This window comes from Pteropus vampyrus, unplaced genomic scaffold (genome assembly GCF_000151845.1).
Source record: "Pteropus vampyrus isolate Shadow unplaced genomic scaffold, Pvam_2.0 Scaffold160, whole genome shotgun sequence".
NCBI lineage: Eukaryota > Metazoa > Chordata > Mammalia > Chiroptera > Pteropodidae > Pteropus > Pteropus vampyrus.
The window spans coordinates 3498484-3523212 of NW_011888941.1; the positions used below are offsets into that span (position 1 = coordinate 3498484).

Here is a 24729-nt window from a genome sequence, read left to right on the forward strand (position 1 = left end):
TGGCATCCTCAGTTGTTCACATTTTTATAGACACTGCACTAATTTCCAACAAAACGATATATCATAGAAGATGCAAACCGTAAGCATTTAGAACTGTCAGCAATTTAAGTTTTAAATGTGCAAAATAGTTTGGGATGTATATCTCCTCCACAAAGATGAAACAGAAGTAGAAAAGATTTCTTAGAAAATTATTAGTAATTAGATCATAATCAACACCTCCAGGTTTTTTTTAAATCTAAAACTATTATTCCTTGTAGCTATACGTGCAGAGAAAATGTATTTCAATGTCCGTCTTGCTACTTCCTTTCGCTGACCTTGAGCGAATTACCCTATGCCTGTTTCCTCACCTGGAAAATAAGCATTCTAGTAATGTATACCTCATAGGGTCATTCTGAGGAATGAGATAATCCGTACAAAATGCATTACCTGGCACATAGTAAATTTCTAACAAACGTTTGACCGTTGTCACCCGCGTTCTGTCGGTTATTTTCATATGTGAAGTTAATTCGTAGTATTTCAGGGAACAAGTACTTGAGTGCCTACTATGTGCGAGGCACTGAGATGCAAAGTCCCTGGCCTTACATCATATTAAATGAGGATTAGGAAACAAACGATAAACAGATTAAAAAGGGAAGACCTAGAGTTTCAGACGCGACAAGCGCCATACTTAAGGTAACGTCTATCTGCCTTCCCCGCCTCTTTCCCGCGAGGCCGACCGGGAATCCCTTCGGCCTCTGCCGCTGCACGTCACAGGAGGCGCGACCAATCGTGGTCGGCTCTGTGAATTTCGCGTTTCTCTTTCTTCCGGCCAGATTTGAAATGCCACTCGTTCCCTTGGCAGACACCCCCATCACTTCTTCCGCCTCGGGGGATAGTGCCCCGCGAGAGGCAACCGGACCTCACCTAGGCAGGAAGGCGAGGCAGAGGAGAAGCGCGGCGCGCACTCAGAGTGACGACACGCCCGAGTCCCCGCCCTTTACGTCATTTCCTGGGCGCTCCCTTCGCGGAGCCTTGTGGGTAGCCGGCCCGGGTCTCCTGGCGACGACGATGGCGGGGGATGTGGGCGGTCGCAACTGTACGGATTCGGAGCTGCTGCTGCACCCGGAGCTGCTGTCCCAGGAGTTCCTTCTCCTCACGCTGGAGCAGGTCGGGCGCGCCGGAGCGGGTGGGCCTGCTTGGGAGAGGTGCTCAGGCCGGAGTCTGCACCAAGTATCCTCAGTGGCGGCGGACACACCCGCCGGCGTCGCTCCTCCGGTTGGGTTTGCGCCACTCTCCATCCCGCACAGATACCCACCAGGTCTCCCCACGCCCCCATCCGGAAAAGAGACATCTTTGGCATATCAAGAATTCCTGGGAATTAGGACTTACCTTTTTCGGTTCTTGGTGGCTGGGAAAGAGGAGTCCTAGGCGACCCCCACGGCTCGTATGTAAGCAAGGGCCTGAGCGAAAGAGAGACTGGGGGAGGAATTGTAGTAGAATGGAAATGAAGGGTGATAATGAGGGACTGTCAAGGCTGGAAAGCATCGGAGAAATAGCCCGTTCTCCATACTTGTTTAAAGATGAGGAAACAGAGTCCTAAGAGAGGTGAAGTGACTTATTTAAGGTCACACCATGTGTAAATGCGGTAAATGATGCAGCTAGGAGGAGAATTCCGGGCTCCTGGCTCTCAATGTAGCGTTTGCTCTTTTTCAGCTAACGTGGCATCTGAGAGTAGATGAAAAATAAGATAAAAAAGTGATAGATTTTGTTTAAGGTGGTAGAGAATTCTGAACGTTTCCCTGGGGTTTTATGTAGCATATTGTTGTTTTATGTTTTCACTTCAATACTGTACTCTGTAATTCCTTCAATCCCTCCTGCTAAGTGATGTCAGCTGCCTTTCACCTGTGGTGGCCAAACTTTTTAGGTCTATCACTCCAGGGTTTATTAAAGCACAGGTTGCTATCCTCCATCCCCAGAGTTTCTGATTTCGTAGATCTGGGGTGTGGCCTGAAATTTTGCATTTTTAACAAGTTCTTGCTGGTCCAGGGGCTAGCCACAGTTTGAGCACCTCTGCCCTGGAGCAGTTTTTCCCAAACTAACTGCCATTGAATTCTCTGGGAATGTGGTCCAAGTGAACCCCAGGGCTTCCATGTACCTCTGAGTGAGTACAGGGTGAAAATTGATAATAACGAATTGCCTATTGTAAGAGAGAAAAGTAAATTTTGTGCTTTCAAGTTTTAGAGGGAAATAAAGGAATTAGGATAAATTTATCACAGGACATAGATTAGATTTGTTTTGTCAGTTCTACTGAACACAAATGTTTCCAGGCCTTTCTGAATGGCAGTTGAAGAGTCCAAGATCGCATTTCCATCTTCATAAACCTAAATCCAAGCTATATGTCTTCCATGATGTTGAGAACGGATTGGAAAATGAAGGAGAATGAAATGATTTAGATAGGAGTGGTTGGGTAATGACTGGAAGCTACTTGAAAGAATTGGTGAAAACAGGAGCAGATTCTAATGATGTGTTAATCAGTACAGTCATTGGTCAGGGGACTGCAGTTTCCATTCATAGGGCCATTTGAAATCTTGGTAGTTATCTTCCATTTAAGAAGGAGTAGTAAATAAACGAGAAATAATATGCAGAGTTCCACCTTCACCCCACTAATCTGATCATGATAGTAACACTAGATAACTTTTTTTTTTTGACAGAATGTACTAATTGTTATCATTTTTAGCTTTCTCTTGTCTGATTTCTTCAGGCAGTCCTCCATTTTCAGTTCCCTTCACAGATTAAGATGATGCTACTGGAATAACTCTTATTGCTTGGTATGTTGGCTAAGCAGTCGTGGATAGCAGTCCTTGTCACACTGAGGACATGGCCAATTGTCTTTAAGATGAGGCTGAACCTAATATTTACAAGATTAACCTATTTATAATACTGCTCCTTGCAGCATTATATAGGACCCTTATGCATATGTCTAATTGTGAAAATGGTTTTATAATTTGTTATTCAAGCAGTAGTGTTTTGCATTGTTAGGTAAGTAGTTGGTCGGTTATTAATATGAAGGATGTTGTTTTGAAATTACCTTTTCTTTTTCTGCAGAAGAACATAGCTGTCGAAAATGACGTAAGAATAAACAAAGACAATCTTACTGATCTTTATGTTCAGCATGCAATACCATTGCCTCAGAGAGACTTGCCAAAGAATAGATGGGGGAAAATGATGGAAAAGAAAAGAGAACAACAGGAGCTAAAAAACGAAACTAGAAGGTACTTTTCAGTGGTTCTGGTTTGCATCTTAAATGACTCAACAATTTTGCTTTTCTTTTTTGTCCCCCAGGTCAACTTAGGTTAAAAAAAATTATTTACTTAACAACTATTTATTGAGTCCAGATACTGTATGTATGACATGAATAAAACAAAAAATTCCCTGCTCATATTTTAAATGGACAAAACATAATTTAAAAAGTTAAGTAAAATACGTGGTAAGTTACATGGTGACATGCTAAGGAAGAAATATTACAGTTTTAGGTAAAGTGGCCATGAACAACCTCACTGAGAAATTTTAGTAGAGAGACGTCTAGAAAGTAGAGAGCAAGCTAGCATTCCAGGTAGAATATAAGAACCTGAATCAGGAGTGTGCCCATTGTATGCCAGGAACAACAAAGAGGCCATCAGAGCAGGAGTGGAGAGAATCCAGAGAGCAGAGGGAAGGTTTGTTGGTGGTGAGTAGAAGAGATTGTCAGATCCTGTGTAAAGCTCTTTAAGTCAATGTGAGAACTTTGGCTTTACTTTTGAGCTAAGAAACTACTCTGGAGGATTTTGAGGAGAGTGATGACACCACCTGAGGTACATTTTAACAAGATCACACTGGCTGCTGTACTGAGAAGTGATTTAAGGTGGGGGAAGGAGAACAGGGAAATCAATTAGGAGGTTGTGCTATCATCTAGGCACTAGTAGGTGGGTTGGCTTTGACTAAGGTAGTAGTGGACTTGGTAAGAAATGGATGAGTCTGATGTATTTTGGAGGTAGAGCCAACGTGATAGGCTAAAGTGTGAGAAAGAAGTGGAGTCAAGTAAGACCCTTCAGATCACTTTTTTTCTTTTTCTTTTTTTTGGCATGTGGACACAGTTTTTTGTGTTTTTGTGGGGGTTTTTTTACCTTTATTTATTTAACATTTTATTTATTTTTCCCCCTCCCCACTCCCCTCTGGTAACCACTAGTCCATTGTCCATGTATCTCTGTCCTGTTCATTTGTTGCTTTTAAGTTTATATCCCACATATAAGTGATATCATGTGATTTTCCACATTTTCTGTCTGGCTTATTTCGCTTACTATGATTATTTCAAGATCCATCCATGTCGCAAATGGCAGTATTTCATCTCTTATGGCTGATTAATATTCCATTGTATATATGTACCACAGCTTCTTAGGCCAATCATCTATCGTAGGACAATTCAGTTGCTTCCATGTCATGGCCACTGCGAATAATGCTGCTATGAACATCAAATATCTTTTTGGATATGAGTGTGCAAATATCTTTTTGAATATGAGTTTTCAAGTCTTTGGGGTAAATACCAAGTAGAAGAATTGCTGGATCATATGGTAGATCAATTCTTAGTTTTTTGAGAAACCTCCATACTGTTTTCCATAGTGGCTGTACCAATTTGCAGTCCCACCAGTAGTGTATGAGGGTTCCTATTTCTCCACATCCTCTCCAACATTTCTTATTACTTGTCCTATTGATTATAGCCATTCTAACAGGTGTGAGATGGTATCAAATTGCGATTTTGATTTGCATTTCCTTAATAGCTAGCGATGTTGAGCATCTTTTCATATAATTATTGGCCATTTGTCCTCTAGGGAGAAGTGTCTTTTCGGGTCCTCTGCCCATTTTTTGATTGGATCGTTGATTTTGTAACCAGAAACTTTACTGTACTTGCTTATTATTTCTAGTAGTGTTCTTGTGGAGTCTTTAGGGTTTTCTATCTAGAGAATCATGTCATCCACAAATAGTGACAGTTTGACTTCTTCGTTTTCTATTTGGATGCCTTTTATATCTTTCTCTTGCCTGATTGCACTCTCTAAGACCTCCAATGTTGTATTGAATAACAGTGGCAATAGGGGACAGCCTTGTCTTGTTCCTGATCTTGGAAGGTTTTTAGTGTTTTACCATTAAGTATAATGCTGGCTGAGGGCTTGTCATATATGGCCTTTATTACATTAAGATATTTTCCTTTTATACTGATTTTGTTAAGTGTTTTGATCATAAATGGATGCTGTATCTTGTTGAACGCTCTTTCTGTGTCTATTAATATGATCATATGATTCTTATTTTTTAATTTATTTATGTGGTGTATCACATTAACCGATTTGCGTATGTCAAACCATCCCCTTGCCTCTGGGATGAAGCCCGCTTGATCACGGTGTATAATCTTTTTAATATGTTGCTGTATTCAGTTCGCTAGTATTTAGTATTTTTGCTTTTGTGTTCATGAGAGATATTGGTCTGTAGTTTTCATTTTTTGTGTTATCTTTACCAGGTTTGGGTATAGGGTGATTTTGGCCTCATAAAATGAGTCGGGAAGCATTGCCTCCTCTTCGATTTTTTTGTAAGAGTTCGAGAATAGGTATTAAATCTTCTTTGAATGTTCGGTAGAATTCACTGGTGAAACCATCTGGTCCTGGACTTTTACTTTTTAGTAGGTTTTTGATGATTGTTTCAATTTCCAGACTGCATCTATTGATATGATCATATTCAGATCTTTGAATAATAAAGAAATGAAGAGACTGTCATAAGCTTCAGGAATACTTTAAAATTTTTAAATCTTAGAAAATATTTCTAAAACCACAGGCAAATGAATTTCCTTTTTTAAAGAAAGTCACATTTGATCAGTCAGTGGAGCTGGTTAGTTAATGTGGACAGAGTCCAAAGATCCCTAAGTGGGCTTGTTATTTTTTTTCCTGTGTGTTTTTTGTTGTAAGTGGGTTCTAGTGATTAATTACTGGATTGTCTTCTAGAGCCTTCTGTACGTAGAGTACTGTCACAGACCGTGCGCTAGAGACAGTGGGAAAGATGGAGGGCGGGGAAGAGGGATAGTGCTAACAGTGATTTGATTAGTGGTTTTAATTTCTAGTTAGAAAGAAAAATGCATCATTGGTGGAGAGATTATTCTACAAGTGTTAGGATAGTTGAAGAATACAACATGTATGCTCATAGTCTTTTGGAAAATAAATATGTGTACAGTCTCACTTTTGATCAGGAACACATTCAGTTCAGATAGAGCATCATTTTAGCTTGGCGGTTACATGTTGATGCAGGCTGTATTAGCTATGTTAGCTTTCATAAATCTGGATTATGCTGTATATTTCTTTCATTTACTATTATTAACTCTTATTAAGCAAATGTTTTCTTCTTGATCTGTACATTCAGGCACATTGTCCTAATCAAAACTTTCAATACTGTTATATTTTACTTCATATTACAAGTTCTTTCAGTCCCTCAGTGTTGTTTTAGAAAGGCTCTTTGGCTACATTAAAAAAAAATTGACTCTTGTATAAGAGCATTAAAGCCAAAAGGATCTAAGAGATCATCGGATATTGTTGAGTCGCTTATTTTGTCCTGAAGGAACTGAGTTCCAGAGAAGGTTTGTTACATACCCCAGGTCACACAGAGCTAGATTTAGATCTTTAGTGCTGTGTTTCTCAGTGCACCTCTTGAATCTTAGATTGAACTCTCACAAGGTGCTATGCCCTGCTCTAAGTCCCTCTATGTCCCTTCTGCAATGGCAGTGGGTGTACAGTGAGCTTATTTTTCATCTACCAAATGATGTTCAGTGGCAACCCAAGAATTGGTGAGTTTGGCCAGTTGTGTAGGATCTGGTCAAAAGGCAGATTCTGAATGGGTGCAGGTGGAATCCCTGGATTCTGCATTTCTTAGAGGCTCCCAACATGGAGCTGAAGCTGCTTTCTTGGACCACGCTTTGAGTCGCGAGGCTGAACTGTTCTTCCTGCTCAAGTCCTTGTAACACGTTTAATTAAAAGATTCTTATCATAAACCTATTGTTTGACTTGGGGTATAATGAATAATGAACAGATTAATGCTTTTATTCTCTTTATGATTAAGAGTGGAAATTAGGTTTTCAGAAACTAAACGTGAAGACTTCATAAACTTTAAAATTAAAATTATGCATATGTTACAGTTAGTTTAGAAAATGCCTTGGCTTTAGAGACTAATGAATAGAATAGAATGTTCTGATTGTTTATAGACTGCTACTGTGGTGCTCTTGGTATAGTTTTATAGTTTATTCTTTCTAAATAATAATTGATACATCATCGAGATAGCCCTATCAATAAGATGGCGGTATTTAAAAATTAAATTTTTTTTTAGTTACTTTCTGCTTTAAGTTCTAGGGTTAGTTGGTCACTTGATGTTTTAAAAATAACTATATTGTGTATACAATAAAACTACCTTTAAGTTTTATGTCAATAAGTATTTAAACTTTAAAGCACTAGGAAATTATGATTTCATTTAGAAGTGAACATAGAAAATTTCATTTCCAGTAGTCCCACTTACAATAACTTAGTCTTACCAATAACTCTTTTTTGGTCGTTGTTTTAACTCTGCATTCTAGTGAACTGCTTTGCCATTCCAGATGCTATTTTTCATGAATACATCTCTTTGATTTCAGGAGTAGCACTGTAGATGGGCTAAGGAAAAGACCCCTCATTGTGTTTGATGGAAGTTCAACAAGTACAAGCATAAAAGTGAAAAAGACAGAGAATGGGGATAATGATCGACTCAAGCCTCCCCCTCAGGCAAGCTTTACCAGTAATGCCTTTCGAAAATTATCAAATTCCTCTTCAAGTGTTTCACCCCTAATTTTGTCTTCCAATTTGCCTACGAACAATAAAATGGAACACACTAATAATGACACTAAACAGAACCATGACTTAACGCATAGGAAAAGTCCTTCCGGCCCTGTGAAGTCGCCGCCTTTGTCTCCTGTTGGAACTACTCCTGTGAAGTTAAAGCGAGCTGCCCCTAAAGAAGAAGCTGAGGCCGTGGTAAGTGTGGGGTAACTTCCTGCTAATAAGAGATGTTCTCCCACCCTGGAACTTTAAAATTCATGATGATAAACTAATGTTTTTTAAAGTGCACTCTATTTTTTTGTTTGTTTAAAATGTAAATCTCTTGGACACTTTCTCTTGATTTTTCTTACTTATAATCATTAACTGTCTTGGAACTAAAAGAGAGAAATGTCAAGTGGTTTGTCTAGAGTCACACATTTATTAAGTAGCATTTTAGAGCTTTGCCTTAGCTTGTCTGTTACACACTTACTTGAAAACCAAACTAAGTCTACGGCCATGCCACCCTGAACAAGCTCGATCCCAACTGATCTCAAAAGCTAAGCAGGGTCAGGCCTGGTTAGTACTTGGATGGGAGACCACCTAGGAAGACCAGGTGCTGTAGGCGTAAAAAGAATTAAAAAATAAAGGATTGTAAGCTGACAAGGTCCTTCCAATCTGTGGGGTCAACCAAGGGTTGCCTTGCCTTAAATAAATTAAATAAAGAAACCACACTAGAGGCTTTAGGCTTTACCACTTGTCTCCCCTGCCCTTCAAATGTCCCTATTCTTGGAGGGATAGAGGATGTTTGTGGGAATAACTGTGTCATGCTCTACTATACTTAAGCATTTGGATGCCTGGATTTAATTTGAGATGATACATTTATCTCTCTCTATATATTACCTATCTATCTAGCCCTTCCCTAGGCTCCTCAGAAAAGTGATTTTACTTTTGAAACATCCAACAGTTTTATAGCCTTTATTCCTGTCTCAGTCCATTCATACTGCTATAACAAAAAAATACCATCGACTGGATAGCTCAAGCAATGAACATTTACTTCTTATAGTCCTGGAGGCTGGGAAGTCCAAAACCAAGGCACTGGCAGATGCAGTGTCTGGTGAAAACCCCACGTTCGTGCTCATAGTTGACTGCTTGTCCCTGTGCCCTCAGGTGGCAGAAGGGGCAAGGGAGCTCTCTGGGGTCTGATCCCATTCATGAGGGCTCCACCCTCATGACCTGATCACCCCGGAGGCCCGCCTCCAAATATCACACTAGGGGTTAGGATTCAACATATGACTTTGGGCAGGGGGGTTGCGGGGGAGGCGGTACACATACATATTCAGTGTATAGCACGTTCCTGTAGTATACACTTTGGCTTTATTATCATCTTCAAATTGTGTGTCAGAGGGATCAACACTCAGAGTAGTTCAGACGTTCTAAAATGGTAGACTTTGGTGTATCTGACCAGCCCTGCATTCTTATATTCGTTGAATTCTTTCAGTGAATCCTGAGTAACCCTGTGAAGTGGGCACAATAATTATTTCCATTTCACAGATAAGGAAACAGAAGCTTAGATAGTTTAAATACATTTTCCAGGGTTCCAGAGCTAGTAGTGGCCATACTGCAGTTTGCGTTCCAGCCTTTTTGGCCTCAGAGCACACACTACCTCCAAATTTACCTCAGTTACCTTTGTGGAAGAGAGAAGGAGGGTGGCAGGTGGGAGTGGGGAGAAGAATCCAGACCTCAAATATGGCAATAAGGAGTGAGCTTCGAGAATTGTTTTTCATTCTCTTAAAGCATTTTCTACTCAGGAAATATTTACTCTTTCAGAGATGTGATTTTAAAAAAAAAATCTTTTCTCATATTATGATCTTGGATTTTGAGGTCGAGGGAGGATGTGGGCTAGGCAGGAAGGAAGCAGCTCTGCAGCAGTCAGTGGTCATCAATTCTTTTTTTTTAAGTTAATTTTTTTATGGTGACATTGGTTAACAAAATCCAATTAGTTTCAGCTGTACCAGTGGTCCTCAACTCTTGAGGGTGGCTTTCGGTCACCTGGAGGGGCATCCGAAAAAACAGGTCGGCACCTCTTCTCCACCTTCTGTGGATTCTGATCTAACTGGTTCTGATCTGATTGGTTCTGGAATAAAACCCAGACCCAGGCATATTTGTAAGTGCCTTGGGTGATTCTAACATGCAAATATTGGGGAACCACAGTGGGAAATGGGAGCTGAGAAGGCTTGCTTTTTTACCCCAATCTCCTAAAATATTTTCCCACCAGATGGCAGCAGTGATCTACCATTCGTACATTGGTAGTAAACAGAGTGGTTTAAAATGTTTAAGTTATCCTCTGACATTTTTAGAAGTATAAACTGATTTCTGTTCATATCTTTTCAGAATAACCTGAAGCCCCCAGAAGCAAAGAGGAAGATACAACACGTTACATGGCCATGAAGGAAAGTTTCCAAAAATGTAAATATAACTGTAACTAGTTTTTCAAACAAGTTCCCATATATTGACAGTATTTACAGAGATCTTGATTATTGTGGAATTTTCTTAAGAGGTTTAAAATTAGGTTTAAAATAAATAAAATAAACCTCCCCTCCTTTTTAAAAAAAATCTTGCCTTTCATTCCCTGATTAGGAAAGAATTTCTTTTTAAATGAGTGGTTCAGTGTAAGTCATTTTTATTGACCTTAGTCAAATCAGTAGCTGCAAGTCTGGTATAAAGCATCCAGTGAATTTTAGGAATTATTCTCATTAGTCTGTTTTAGTCTTTGGAGGAATTTGAGATTTTTTTAAAAACTCAAATATTTTAGAAGTTCACAATTTTTATCTTTTTCCAAACAAGAGCATATAACAGTTCTTCACAATACTTTGGTGAATACTACCAAACTCATCCTCAGAGTTCACCGAGAAAAGCATATTCGCAGTGCTGCCAATAAACTACTCAGAATATACAGATAAAATTGCTGTTCTGTAAGTGCTTATATTGCTACTTCCCATAAAAATCAAAAGGGAAATCAGTGCTTACTATCGCTTCTTCCATTGAAGTCATAACAGTATTGATTTGTTGTGAGTCGACTGGTCAGTCTCGTCCCTGGTCCACCCTTTAGAATGTTCTTGTCACGCAGCAGTCCTGCCTCCTCTTTTCATGAGCAGCCTGCAAGCTCAGCCTGCGAGCTCAGATGTCTTCCCTCCTAGGTGCTTAGTGAAGCTGACTTTTAAATCTTCAGGTGAAATAATCATGTCAGAGATGGTACGTGTTGGTAGAAAGTTTAGAGAATAAGAAGGGGGTAGAATTCTAGAACTTAAGAGTCCAGTGCGATGCGGAGGAGGCAAGAGGAGACGCTGAAGTCAGAAGTCAGACCAGTGAGAGCAGAGGAGTGCGGCACCCGGCCAGGGCTGCCTGCTGGTGTGACGTGGACAGCTTCCCACAGGGCTGTCTCACACACGGGTATCTCCTAAGGTTTTGTATTTGTGTTAAGGTGGTGTTTTCCTTTCAACTGTATAACGGAAGTCGGTTGCAAACTAGGGTGCACCTTATGTTCGTGAGTTCTAGTGTCCACTTTTCTGCTCTGTGCTTCTAACCTAGTGCAAAGTTTACTTTATACTTTTTCTCTGGGTGATTGATCTTCAAATTGGGGTTTGCATTTCAGTGCTTTTTCAAGCAGTTTCACTCCTCTTCTGATTTGCTAAAAGAAGCATTTTAGTTCAGCTATTGAATAGCCTTACAAAAAATTAATTCAGCCTTGCAGGTAAGTACTGTACTAAAACTTTAACCCTACAGATTTTAGCCATTCTGCCTTTGTCCCGACTATAAATCTGTACACGTAAGACAAAATCGATACATGCTAAATAAGTGTTGCATGAATTGTTAATGTAATGGTCAGTCATTTAGTAGATAATTATCTGCAGAACCGATGTATGTAATGTTGCTGAAGGACAAATGTAATCTTATACATAACTATGTTGATATTTTAAAAAGTGCAGATTTTAGGGTAGAATGACAAATTATATTTTGTATTCAGTTGATTCTTCTGCTTTCATCTTCATTTCTCTCTTAGTTAAGAGAGAATTAGCCATTTGACAGTTTTAAGTCAGTGGAAACTTATTTTTAGTTACTCAAAATCAATTTTTAATTTGTATATTTAACTTACAAAGTAGGTTGCTAATAACAGCTGAACTGTGTAACTTTGTTGCTTCAAATTGAAGTTTATATTATGAACATTCAGAGTCAGTGCTCATATAGCAGCATATTCTTGAGCTATTTTGAGTTAGAAATGTGGGAAAGCGCTAAACCATGTGCTATGTATTACATATCAACATCTTAGAGTGCTGTGCCTTCTCAAGGTGTAGAGATACAGCTTGTCTTGAACGTCTTTCTCCACATGAAACCTGCTGAATGATGGGAGTCAGAAGCAGAAGGGTTGGGAATCTTAAGTTTTGACATGTTGCTTTGGTGAACTTTGAAGTTGAGAAGGACTTGATTTGAATGACTGACAACTTCAGAACACACTTTACTCACTAGCATGGGTTACTATTGTTGCTCTTGATTCTATGTTTCAATAAAGCTCGTTTTTCTTACTGCTGCGGTAGACGAGTGATTGGCATTGGAGTCAGTGAGCGGCTTCGAAGGAGGTGCAGTTACAGGCACTTTACCACTTCCTGCCATTGGCAGGTAGTCTTGTTCTTCTCTTCCTCTCCCTCTTAGTTCCCTGTTTTCTTTTTCCTTATCTTCCTTTGCCATATTTTTACTTTCGTTGCTTCCATCTCCTTCCTCCTTTCTGTCGGTCCTAAGCTTCAGGCTTAGATTTGCGAGTTTTATTGCTTGGCCCTTCTCATTCACTGAGAGGGTGAAGATAGGTGACTCCCAGTCCTCTTGCATGTGGGGGGGTCATGGACTGCTGCGTGAGTTCCGGAGGGTCTCATGGCCCTGCCGCACCAGGGCCCTCAGTTGCTTCCCGGTGGCTGTGACGGCAGCACCGTTTACCAAAATAGCTTTATTAACCTCGACAGCATCCAGGCACTTTGGAAAGTTGATTCAATTACAACTATGAGGCCATAATATTTTTGCTAATATTAACATTCTTTAGGATTATCATTATTATTTGAAATAATATTTTGATTGACTTAAGTTTTGAGAGAGGGTTCTAAAACTAATCTAGAGACTCATTCAATAGCAATGACCTTTTAAAACTTACATTAAGTAAAACTGCCAATAGATTAAATCATATGTATGTAAGAGCTTCCTCTATTTACTACTGTGGAACTTCAGTAATTTTTAGAGGCTACAAAATGGTTAAAATGTTTTTAAGTGTGCTCTTTTATTAAATGCCTGTGCAGGTTTTGTAATTCAGTACAGAAAGTTTAACCTTGTAATGTACAATTTTGTATGTAAAAAGTTTTAAGTAGCCTTATCCTTATTTAAATAAACTGAATAAAATTATTGGGTAGGTCTGTCATTCATAAAAAAATAAAGTGGAAAAATACTCTAATGGCTCAATCTCTTTTTATTTGCGTAAACTGTATTGAAAGGTGTCATTCTTTATGGTAAAACCTTCTGGACCTGGATTGGTTAGGGTCAGGCATGATCCCATCCTGGGGCCCTCCTGTGGAGGGGAGAGTGTTTAGAGTGGCTTGGTGTTCGGGACATCCAGGAGCTGGCACACAGACCGCCACTGCACTTGGAGGGGTGGAAACAAGTCTCCTGGATCTCGTCCCCTGTGAGCTTTCTATTAATCAACTGGGACAAACCGGAGATTCAGTGGAAGGCTTATTTGCATTTTGGTGATCTTTAAAAAAAGTTAATTTCTAAACTGGTATCTTAATGTTGGATGGCGAAGCTCTAGATTAACTTGGAAAAGCCTCAGATAACCTTCTACATTGAACTTAAAAAGTAGATCCTTCATTTTTTGTATGGAGAAGAGACGACAAAAAAAAAAAACACCTTATTTCAATTCAGATTGGGTGCTATTGAACTTGGTTATCTTCCCTATTGTGGCAGAACAAAATAAAGATGTGAAGTAACGAAGTTCCTGCTCCTACAGAGAAGATAAGCAAGTGGACAGTGAGTAATGGATGATCATAATGAGAGAAAGGAAATCAAGCAATGTAGTAGGGATGGAGGGGAGGGTGAGGAGCCACCTTGAATGCAGTGGTTAGGAAAGACCTCTGAAAGGACAATGTTTTAAGGGGAGTCAGCTATGGAAAGCTTTCAGGAAAAGTAGCCTACATATGGTAGATTTTGATCAAGCAAATGCTTCTACTGTCACTCTTGGGCCCCTGCCGCAGCCATGACTTGAAAATACCTAGAAAAACATGTCTCACCCGACGGTCACCCATCCTCAGTCTTCATGCCAGGTGACTATAACTGTGTGAGTGTCCCAGGTGAGACCAGCCCAAATAGCCGACTCCCCAAATCATGAGTGAGTAGAATTAGGGGTTGTAAGCTACTAAGTGTGGGGGATGAGTTACTACGCAGCACTAGGTAACAGATACCAGACTCTAGGGCCACGGGAAAGCCCTGACACTGAATAGGTTTTTAGAACAAGACTCGTGGGGCTCAAATCAGTGAAAATGAGTGGAGAGGGTGGTATAGAATGGAGTTAAAGAAGGTAGGCAGGACCCCGAGCATGTAAGCCAGGTAAGGACTTGGGGTTTCATTCTAAGAGAAAGTGGAAGCTGTTAGCAGTGTTCAGACTTAACCAACTGTTGTGTTAAAAGAAACAAGTCTAGGTAATTAAGTATATGATAGCACCAAAGATGTTTTTACCTCTAGTAAAATTATCCAAGTGTTTTATTTTTCAGCCTTTAGGTATATAGTTTGAACTAAAATATATTTCTTTGACTAAAATAAAACCTTAGGAAATGAAAAAATACCAGTTATGGTGAAAGTTTTCACCAATATAAAAACACCATATCTAGCCAAGCCTTCTGTGTTATGTCTATTCTGCCCTGCTACATATTGAAAAAATAAAATATAAACCTTTTAGAGAAGTTTTAGTTTTACAGAAATATTGCCAAGGCAATGCCAAGAGTTTTCATATACTGCACACCCAGTTTCCTGTTACTAATACACATCAGTGGTACATTTGTTGAAATGAATCAGTAGTGATACGTTATTGTTAGTGAAAGTCCAAAACTTTATTCAGATTTCCTTCATTTTAACCTAACGTCCCTTCTCTGTCCCGGGATATACCACCTTATGTTGAGTCTTCATAACTCCCTCATCTCAGACTCACCTTAAATATTTGAGTTTTGGAGCATATTGTTTCAGTATTTTATAGAATGCCCCTTAATTAGAATTTGCCTCATGTTTTTTGCATGATTAGGGTTATGGGTTTGGTGGGGAAGATCACAGAGGTCAAGTGCCACTTTCATCACATTATATCAAGAGTACATACTATCAACATGACTACCACTTTCGAGTAAATCAGTCATCTGGCTGAGGCAGTATTTGTCAGGTTAACAGAGTTACTGTCTTTCCTCCTTTTCATACTGCACTCTGGAAGGAAGTCACTTAAGGAGTGGGGAGTTAGCTTCCACCTTGCAAGCCAAATATCTACACAAATTATTTAGAATTCTCCACAGGAGATTTATCTGTTGTCCCTCAGTCATTTAATATGTCAGGGTGGACTCAGATACTTTTGGTTATAATCTAATGCTTTTTTTTTTTTTCTCAGATTGTTCTAGCTTTGACCATTGAAAACTCTTTCAGTTGGCTCCTGTGTCCCTTTGACTTACCTCATCATTGTGGTTTCTTCTGAGCACTTCCTTACTTGCTGGCAGTACAAGATGCCCCAGGCCTAGACTCAGCCATTTCTCCAAGGAGTCCTGGTTCATTTTACTGAAGACTGGTATTAGAACCCAAGTTCTGAGCACTAGGTGTGCTCATTGATACTGTGGTGTTATTGCTTCTAGGCCTTCTCAACTGACAGGAAATAGATGTGTGAGTGTGTGCGAGTGTGTGTGTGTGTATCAACCCCGGTATATACCCATGTAAACATTTTTATATGTACCTGTCTATAATAAGCTAAGCATGAATTCATGATGATGTCTCCAACTTATTAATCCACTACCATAGGTATCATCGTAGACCTCCTCTGCTTGTTTGAAACTTCCCACCCCAACAGGGAGAACCCAGGCTCCCGCCCTCCACCACCCATTCACTTAAACAGCTCCAGTATGCATGTGTAGTAGTGGCAGAATTGCTAACTGGTACCCATGTAGGAAACAACTTTATCAGCTAGAGGACAGTGATTATGTGCTGTTCCTTCTGCCTTTATCATTATGGACTTCACTCATTTCCAGTGTTACTTAAGGCATATCGCTTCAAAAATATATTGGAGTTTTATCATTCTAATGAAAAGAGAATGTCAAGTTAACAGTTCTCTATTTTCTTAATTAAAAAACAAAAAAAAAAAACAAAAAAAACCTCCCTGGACAAACATGCCATTCATTCAATAGGGATGTACTGTGTTTTCCCACTCTAAACAAGAAGTTGGAATGATAAGATGTGGTCTCTGCCCTCAAGGGGTTTTACCCTTTTATTAATCCCAATTGATTGAGTCTAAACATTCAGGTAATTTGAGAAGCAGTCTGAAGAACTTTTAATAATTAAATCAGAGTATTCTGTGTACTAGAGGAAACTAACCAAAAATAGAATGGGTTTTTCTTTTAGAAGATCCCTTAGAACCTGGTAGATTTTTTTATTCATATGCTTCTAATTGTATAACTGCTAATAGGTGTCTGGGGATGAAACGACACCGCTCTTAATTTTGTAACAGATTTATTTATTCTCAGTTCCTTTTGACACTCATAGAAAGGTCAGTTTTTTAGTTTGTGTACATTTTGGCAGGTGCCTTGTGTGATATTTCCTTCTCAGTGTTTCAGAAACCTCGTATTCGGAGATGGTATTTCTTTCATAATTATCTTCACATGTAAGAACATTTATTTTAGATAAAAAGCCCTCCTTCAAACTTACCAAAAGTCAATTATGGATTTTTCTAGTTTTTTTTTCAGACTGTAAACAAAATGAAACCCAGCACTTTGATTTTACAAAAGAAGAAGCGGGTGCCCAGAAAGGGAAAGCGACTTCTCTAAATGCATGCTGTTGGTGGGTGGCAGAACAGTGACTAAAACCTAGAGCCCATGCTCTAACCAGAGATAGGTTCCTTACTACAACACCCCACTGCCACCCCCACCCTGGGGGTAAAGGGTACAATGGCAGCAGCTTTTACAAAAGCAATTATTCATAAGGACGGTCAACTTGGCTAATGGAGAGAAGAAATGTATATTACTTAAAAATTTATAGCAGTTGGCTTTGTACGACCATCAGAAAATCTCCTTCAGGACAATAGACTAAGAGTCAGGAGACCTGAGTTGTAGTGTGTCGGCCTCTGTGTAGTCGTGAGTAAGCTTTATTCTTTCTGAGTTTCCATTTCCTCTGTCCAGCAGGTGGATTTCACTCTGATCCTTAAGTTTCTTGTAGATCTTATTTCTCTGTACTTTTATCTTATACTTATCTCTGAGCCCCCTCAGTTTGGCCTTTAATGACCAGGCAGCAAATAAGAGGTGACCTCAGAATGGAATAAGCATCACTAAGGATGTTTGAGAATTGACTTTGTATTTTAAATATTATAAGTTTTCTGCCACTCAGAATGGAATAAGCATCACTAAGATGTTTGAGAATTGACTTTTATTTTAAATATTATAAGTTTTCTGCCACTACTACACATGTATACTGGAGCTGTTTTCTAAAGTAATATGACTAACTGATACAAATACCACTTTTATTCTGCTTTAATATAACTAACTTAAAAAAATCTTTTCAAAAGGAATTGAGTTTCATTTATTAGGATGATTTGTGACTTGAGGGAAGCCCTCTGCTTACAGATTGGATCGTGTCCGTTCGTGCAACTCAGTGACGTGTTCTAAACACACCCTGGGCTTCATCTATGTTGCTGACAAGGATTTCTCTGCTAATGTCTAAAGTTCTCCACCTACAGCACTGAGATCTTCTGCAGACATTTCTTTAAAGTTTATCCAGAGGTTCAGCTTTCACCAAGGGAATAATGGGGACAGGACTCATCATTCTAGTTTCAAGGCCCATTGTGTCACAACGAACACATGGTGAGCTGCTTGCTGTGTTTGAGGTCCAAGCAAGGTGACTATCTCATAAGGGAACTGTTTTCAGTTACTTCAGTGACTGGATTTTCACGGCTATTCTATTAACTTTACAATATCCTAAGTATTAAATATTGCCACAATGTTTAAGTATATAATTCTAATAAATATGTAATTTTTTTCTACAAGGTAATTATGCATTTAAATCAAAGCTTAAGCACTGACAGATAAAATCAATATGTTTCAACATCATAGAATGTGTCACAGAGAGGAAGTAACTAATGAAATGTTTATTGTTATGTCTTCTCATAGTAAACATTAAGAAAGAAAACTTGCTCTGACTTCTTAAATGTAAGGGACAATTCTGCTGAAAAAAAAAAATTATTTTTAAAAATCAAAAGCCCTGAGGAGCTGACAGGCAAACATCTAAGAGAACCCAAGAACCCGGAAAAGTAGGCTATTTTGTTTGATGAGCTATTGAAACCAAGCCATGGTTTAGATGACCATGGTGTAAAGGAGAGAAGCCTGAACCCGTGCCCCACAAGATAGGAAACCTAGAAACCACCACCCCAAAGAGCACCTATCTCATGTGGTAAAGGTGAATTAGAAGTAAAACTGCCCTGCTGAGATGGGGGTTGCGGGGGGAGGGAAGAACAAAAGAAGAAAGAACGGGAAAATAGGAAGAACAGGAAAAGGAAAGGAAGAAGAGGCAAAGTGGGTGCAGGTTGCAAGCAAGCAAGCTGGCTCTCATACAGCCTTGTAGCCAAAACTGACAGCCCCAGGATGGTGAAAGAAACACAGGAAGTGACTTGGAAGTATTTCCAGCCTGGGAGCGTGGCAGAGGCAATGGAGCTCATCTCTGCAGGAAGGAAGACGTGCTCAGGAAACACCCACAGATAATTTTTTAAAGGCAGTGACCAGCATAAATCAGAATTATCAAAGCATGCCAAGGAAGCACTGTACTGATCGTGAGATGCTGCAGAAACACCAAGTGGTAGAAACTGATCACCAGTGCTTTCAGGTAATACTCAGGCAAAGTTTGCTTGCTACATTTAAAGAAAAAAGAAGCTTTAAAATAACCATCCAGTATTGGAAACCATAAAAAAATTATCTATCTATCTATCTATCTATCTATCTATCTATCTATCTATCTATCTATCTATCATCTATATATCTCCACTACCCAGGTCAAAATAAAGAGCAAGTGTTGGCAAACTTTCTGTAAAAGGCCAGATAGCAGACTTTTTTGGCCTTGTGGGTTACACCATGCATAAATGAGTGAACGTGGCTAAGTTCCAACACAACTTTAAGAAAACGGGCAGTGTGCAGGATCTAGCACATGGGCCACAGTTTGCCCACCATCATTTAGAACATTTCTGGCATCCTAGAAAGTTCCCTCCTGTCCCTTCCCAGTCAGAAGTGACCACTATTCTGACTTTTTTCTCAGTGTAATTTTACCTGCTAATATGTTTTATGCACTTTTCCATATGTGTTTTATTTCACAGTTTAATAAAAAGTCTTGCTTAATAAAAAAGGCATATCATAGAATTGTATTATTTTAGAGCAGTCAGAAATATCATTCGACATTGTGATCCCCAGCTGGTACAGGGCATGGGGCAGAGGCAGAGGCAGACTTCGTGTATGTTTTCACTCCAACTCCAGGCTCTCTCCCCAGATGTGGCGACTCCAATCTCAGTTCACTACCTTCGGGATTTTTTCCTTTACCTTTGGTCCTCAGCATTTTGACTATGATGTGTTTGGGTATGGATCTCTTTGCATTTTCTGACTTGGACTTTGTCGAGCTTCTTGGATAATTTTTAGATTAATGTTTTTTTTCTTCAAATTTTGGGACGTTTTCAGCCATTAATTCTTATAACGCTTTCTCTGTCCCTTTTCTCTCTCCCGGTACTCCCATTTTACTTATGTTGGTGCACTTCATGGTGTCTCACATTTCTCTGAGGCTCTGTTCATTTTTCTTCATTTTTCTGTTTTTCAAATTTCATAATCTCTACTGATCTATCTTCAAGTTCACTCATGTTTTTTCTTCCTCCCAACTCAAATATACAATTGAGTCCCTTTAGTGAATTTCTCACTTTGGTTATTGTACTTCTAGACTCCAGAATTTCCATTTCTTTTTTTTAAATAGTGTTTATCTCTTATTGGTATTCTCGCTTTGATGAGTAATTATTATCATATGTGTTCCTTTAATTCTTTTCTTTAGTCCTTTAAACATATTTATGATAGACGTTTAGCCAGTGTTTGGCCGGAGGTTTTGCTTAAACACTTTGAGCTAATAAGACTTCTGATCTTTGCTGATGATTTGTGCATGGCTTAGAGAATGCTTTCAAGTCTGCCACGTCCACTCTGGAAGCTCCTGAGTGGGTTCACCCTTGTCTGTGCCCACAGACCTCCGTAACCCCAGGGATAAGTGAGATCCCAAGAGGGCCTTTCTTAGGGGATTCTTGCCCTGGTTCTCTCTGTTAAACTTCTGGCTGGTGTGCCATTTTCCTTCTTGCTACTAGTATCATAGAACTATGGGCCCTTCTTAATTGCTTGCCACCAAGATCTCTCTTGTTTTTGACAGTCCCCTCAGGGGCAAATTTTTCACTGACTTACCAGTTCACAGAGCCTGCCTCTCCACTGGAGGCTGGACAGTGTCCTGCTTCTCCTGGAGTAACACTCCTCCTCCACAAGTAGGCGCTGGGAGGGGAAAACTGGCAGCCCCTGCTCCTCTCAGAGGGCCCTGTCCAGTGCGAGCTGGCGGGTCAGGGCCAGTAGGAACCCCAGTAGTCTCAGCATGTCATGCCTGGGGCAGAGCCCCAGACCAGGAGGAGCCCTCACCTTTCTGGCCTACCCACCCAGAGTAGACGTCCCAGAGTAGAGCTGCTGTCACATGAAACTGGGAAGTGGGGCTGGGATGGCATCCGGCTGTGGCTCTAATGCCACAGACTCTCACTGTTCTTGTTAACAAACAGTCAGTTCTCCTGAATAAATGTTTCTCTGTTTGCTGTATGCCTTCAGGGAAATTATCAAACACTTTAGGTTATTTGGTTTATATACATACAATTTCCCCAGTGAAATGGTCATTTCCCTGCAAAGAATGTGAGCTGAGCTCTGCACATGGCCATTCACAAAGTCCCACCCAGTCAGTTCTGAGCTTTGGCCAGGCTGATGGGAGTTGGTCAGTCGTCAGCCAAAGATTTATAGGGATTTCACACAAAGAACTTGGGGCTCTTTTCTAGAATTTTCTCTCTTACTTTCTAAAGTCTGTATGTCCCAAACTCTAGCCTCTGGTTCTTCAAGCTGGTAAGACTGAAGGTTTTCTAACAGATTTAGCTACCCTATTGGGGCCTGTCCTTGGATAAAAGCCATTAAAATGGAAAACCCATCCATGGCCATTCTCTTCTTCAAGGGTCCACTCCACTCCAGTCTTCCCACTTTGGGTCATGCTCCAGTGCTTTTGAAATTTTACAAAATATTTTGTTCAGAATGCTTGTCATTTGAGGGAGGTACTACTTACTAGAAGTGGAACCCCCTCCCCCACTGATTTAAGTTGGGTGACTTAAGGCTGGATATGTGTATCTGTGGTTTTAATGAGGAACAAGTATAGTGTTCCATAATGAAATTTGGAAAGTGTTTACTTTTTAAAAAAATTTTGCTATTTTTATTTTAAAAAGCATGTTTACAAGAATGCTTTTACATTTACATTATGAAATAGAAGATGAAAAAACAACTAATGAGGGTGGATTAATTCTTTTTAAGTAAATCCTCAAGCTAACTATAAATCCAGGCCTGTCTCAGGCATCAACCGTTTCTCACAGTGACTAGCACTCAGATGAAGAAATTGATTCCACATGTCCTCAGCATGGACGGGACTTGATTTCCCCCCGAGTTTTCTTTGCAAAGCATATCATTTGATCGTGTTGTACTGTCTTAGAAAACTAAGAACAAAAAGTCACTATTGTTATATTCTAAAGAAAACGAAGCAGTGCCCTGTGTCACTGAGCTTTGGCCTAGTGCTTTCCAGTGGTAGAGTCTGCTTCCAAAGATGATTTTATAGACTGCTACCAACCTAGGAGCTCAGAGTATTCTCTTTACAGCAGTGATTCTCTCTCTCTCTCTCTCTGTTTTTACTGTCTGATCTTTTCAGAAAAACTTACTGAAGGCTTCCAGTATGCCCTAAATTACTCAGGTGTTGAGAATATACATCTCTGGCCTCAAGGTGCTTGTGTCCTTTTGCAGTCCTTCACTTTACAGAAGAGAAGGCAGGTCAGTGATGTGGATCAGTGACAATGGGAAAGCACTGAGCTCTGTCAAGAAAAGTGACCTCGAAACTGCCTTCACTGTCATTAGCTCATATACTGGAGCTTGTGTTCCTGTTTCAAATGCAGAGCATTAAATTCCAAGACAAAGGGAGTCTGGGAGAGAGGAACAAAGAGAGGAGAGCGGGAAGAGGTTGTGGTGCTGACTGAAAGCTTTCTTTTAAATAAAAGGTGCAATGCCATTTCAGTTCTCACCTGGCGCACGGAACTCACACTTCACGTAGAGATCAGTGGAACGTGTAATAAAGCGTTGTTTATACTTAGAACCTTAATGTTTAATCATCATTTTACACATTGTGCCCAGCAAAAGATTTTATTCTGGATAACTTTATTGTAAGCCATATAATCTTGCTTTAGGCTTTACATGACAGGAAGTCACACAGTCGTAAATACCAACTCTTCATTACCTTATGTAGTTTGGAAAACATTCAAGTTGTGACATGTTAATTGCACTTAAAAATTAAATATGCAGTGAAGGAAAGATACATTTATAAAGATTTAAAAAGGATTTTTACACTTGGATTTGCCTTGCTCGATTCCAAAAATTCAAAACTGTCTTCCCACCCAAGGTTGACATACGGGTTGTTTTCTCCTTTTCTGGGACTGAACGAGTACAAAGAACTGAAGGGTTTAAGCAAACGTGAATATCACTGAGAAGCACAAGAGGAAAGTCTCGGCGTGACCAGTGGAAACCAGAACACAATATTGCCTGGTTGAGAAAGAAAATATATAAATCTGTGTGTATCACAAGCAGTGATTTGCATTGGCTTCAGATATCTTTCCCACAGTCAGGGCACAGGATGTCATCCCTTTCTGTGAGAAAGCCGCGGCCCACCAGTGACAAGGAACACTTCTTGCAGTTAAAGCAGTCGTTATGCCACTGCCGTTCCTCAAAGGAGATGTACTTTGTGCCGCCAAGTCCTGTTAACAGAGAAAAAATATTGCTAGTTAGAATCAGCATGGGCAAAAGAATTCTAGTTTGATCCATTTCAAAGTTTGGACTGTGTGGTATGGATAGTGTGTTTCTGGGTGCTGAAACCCAGATATAAATCAGATACTGTGCACAGCCTCGAGGAGCTCATCTCATTAATATGAGAAGAAATGGATATATACACTGGCTCCAATACTATATGATAAATATTGTAATTATAAAGAGCCTCCCATGTATTTGTTTTTCCCACCAGAATGAAACTCCCTGAGACTGGGAGCTGACTTCTCTCATTCCTTCACTGAGTGCTTCATGTCTGGCACCATTTTGTAATTTGATGAATGAAGTGCCAAGGGGAGCATTCAAGAGGAAAATGTTAATTTTCTCTGGAATGTCAGGAAAGGCCTCACTAAATTTCTAATAGAAAATAGAAATAGAAGAAATGATATATGGGTGGGGGAGAAATGGAGGTACATTCTCACAGTGAGATATCATAAGATAAGCTACAGAAACATGGACTTAGGTGGTGAGAGCTGCATATGGCTTAGAGGTTTAGTGAGGTGGGTGGAAGACGGGGCTGCTAAGATAGGTGAGAACAGCTTACAAAGATGTGTGGTCAGGAGGGAAAACCATCTTATAATTTTAAACAAGAAAAGTAGGACTGCATTTCAATTCGGGTGCTTGATTCTTATTTGATCACAAATTCTTAGCAAATATTTAATGTCTATTAGCTGCCTGTTAAAATATAGTTGATTTGTACTGCCACTGGGCCCTCTGAAATAAAATGGAATCAAATACATGAGGTTATCTTAGAGTTGAGATCGATTCTGATGAAATTTGGGTCACAAATCCCAATTATAAAGAGTTCTTTCCAGAAATAATATAGTTTCATCTATCATATTAAAAACAAAGTAACCACACTGAGTACTCCATTTATAATAGTTTGAGGTCTCAGACTGGCATTAGAAGGCTGTAATGCATTTAACAATTAGTTCCTTTTGTAACTTAATTGGTGAGGCTGAGGTTGGGCATTAAATCCTTTCCCAATGGGAGCCTTAGACCTTAATGCTAATCCCCTTCAGTCAGTTAGAGCTTGGACTCAAAACTGTCCTATAATGCAAGTTCTTGTGCTCTAATACGGCACAACCTCTGCTATACTAGTAAAGCTGTTCAGCTCTCTTTTCCTAAACAGAAGTTTTAAAATAAGAGTTACATGGAATAACCAATGTCACTAAAATACTGATTGCCTCTAATCCTGATAAGGGCTATGAAAGACCCACTGAACCCATGGCCTAGCCCTAAGACAGAACCAAACCAGTGATTTGGACCAATGAGTCTCCAATTATTCTGCATATTCGAATCATCTGGGAAAATTTTAAAAATTCTAACACCCAGGCCATGCCCAATTAAATCGTGGCCCCAGCAGTAGTAATTTTTAAAGCTCCTCAGGTGTTTTGAAGGCATAGCCACGTTTGGAAACCAGTGGCTTAGGCAACACATTAACGTGACTTGGGGCAAAGGCTGTA

General features: G+C 39.7%; 2 protein-coding genes, 1 long non-coding RNA gene and 1 pseudogene across 6 annotated transcripts in view; 2 read left to right on the forward strand and 2 right to left on the reverse strand.

Moving 5' to 3' along the window:
- The window catches only part of LOC105298739, a 4177-nt gene extending 3280 nt beyond the window's left edge, over positions 1–897 (reverse strand). Inside the window, exon 1 of the long non-coding RNA XR_896472.2 lies at positions 427–897. This is a non-coding gene — a long non-coding RNA (uncharacterized LOC105298739). The remainder of the gene's footprint in view (positions 1–426) is intronic.
- A 90-nt stretch (positions 898–987) lies between these two features.
- CUNH2orf49 (chromosome unknown C2orf49 homolog) lies at positions 988–13320 on the forward strand. 2 transcript variants are annotated; one of them, XM_011370139.2, is made up of 5 exons: positions 988–1146; positions 3085–3251; positions 7673–7799; positions 7926–8048; positions 10224–13320. In XM_011370139.2, exons 1-5 carry the CDS (start codon positions 1048–1050, stop codon positions 10278–10280), a joined length of 573 nt encoding a protein of 190 aa, XP_011368441.1. In that variant the 5' UTR covers positions 988–1047; the 3' UTR covers positions 10281–13320. The 2 variants fall into 2 exon arrangements, with proteins under 2 accessions (XP_011368441.1, XP_011368440.1); XM_011370138.2 differs by having other exon boundaries at positions 7673–8048.
- LOC111745686 lies at positions 8339–8457 on the forward strand (annotated as a pseudogene).
- Positions 13321–22560: 9240 nt separating the features above from the next.
- Positions 22561–24729, reverse strand: part of FHL2 (four and a half LIM domains 2) — a 41187-nt gene continuing 39018 nt past the window's right edge. For 2 of the 3 annotated variants that reach the window (XM_011370140.2, XM_011370141.2), the window contains exon 6: positions 22561–23196. In XM_011370140.2, coding sequence (XP_011368442.1) covers positions 23045–23196 — 152 coding nt within the window. In that variant the 3' untranslated portion in view covers positions 22561–23044. The remainder of the gene's footprint in view (positions 23197–24729) is intronic. The other variant, XM_011370142.2, reaches the window with a different exon arrangement.

What these genes read in the sequence shown, in the direction of transcription:
- CUNH2orf49 (XM_011370138.2), top strand. Translation starts at nt 1,048, where the DNA reads ATGGCGGGGGATGTGGGCGGTCGCAACTGTACGGATTCGGAGCTGCTG. An exon ending in CTAAAAAACGAAACTAGAAG is followed by an intron (nt 3,252 to 7,672) that starts GTACTTTTCAGT and finishes CTTTGATTTCAG; the next exon opens with GAGTAGCACTGTAGATGGGC. An exon ending in AAGAAGAAGCTGAGGCCGTG is followed by an intron (nt 8,049 to 10,223) that starts GTAAGTGTGGGG and finishes ATATCTTTTCAG; the next exon opens with AATAACCTGAAGCCCCCAGA.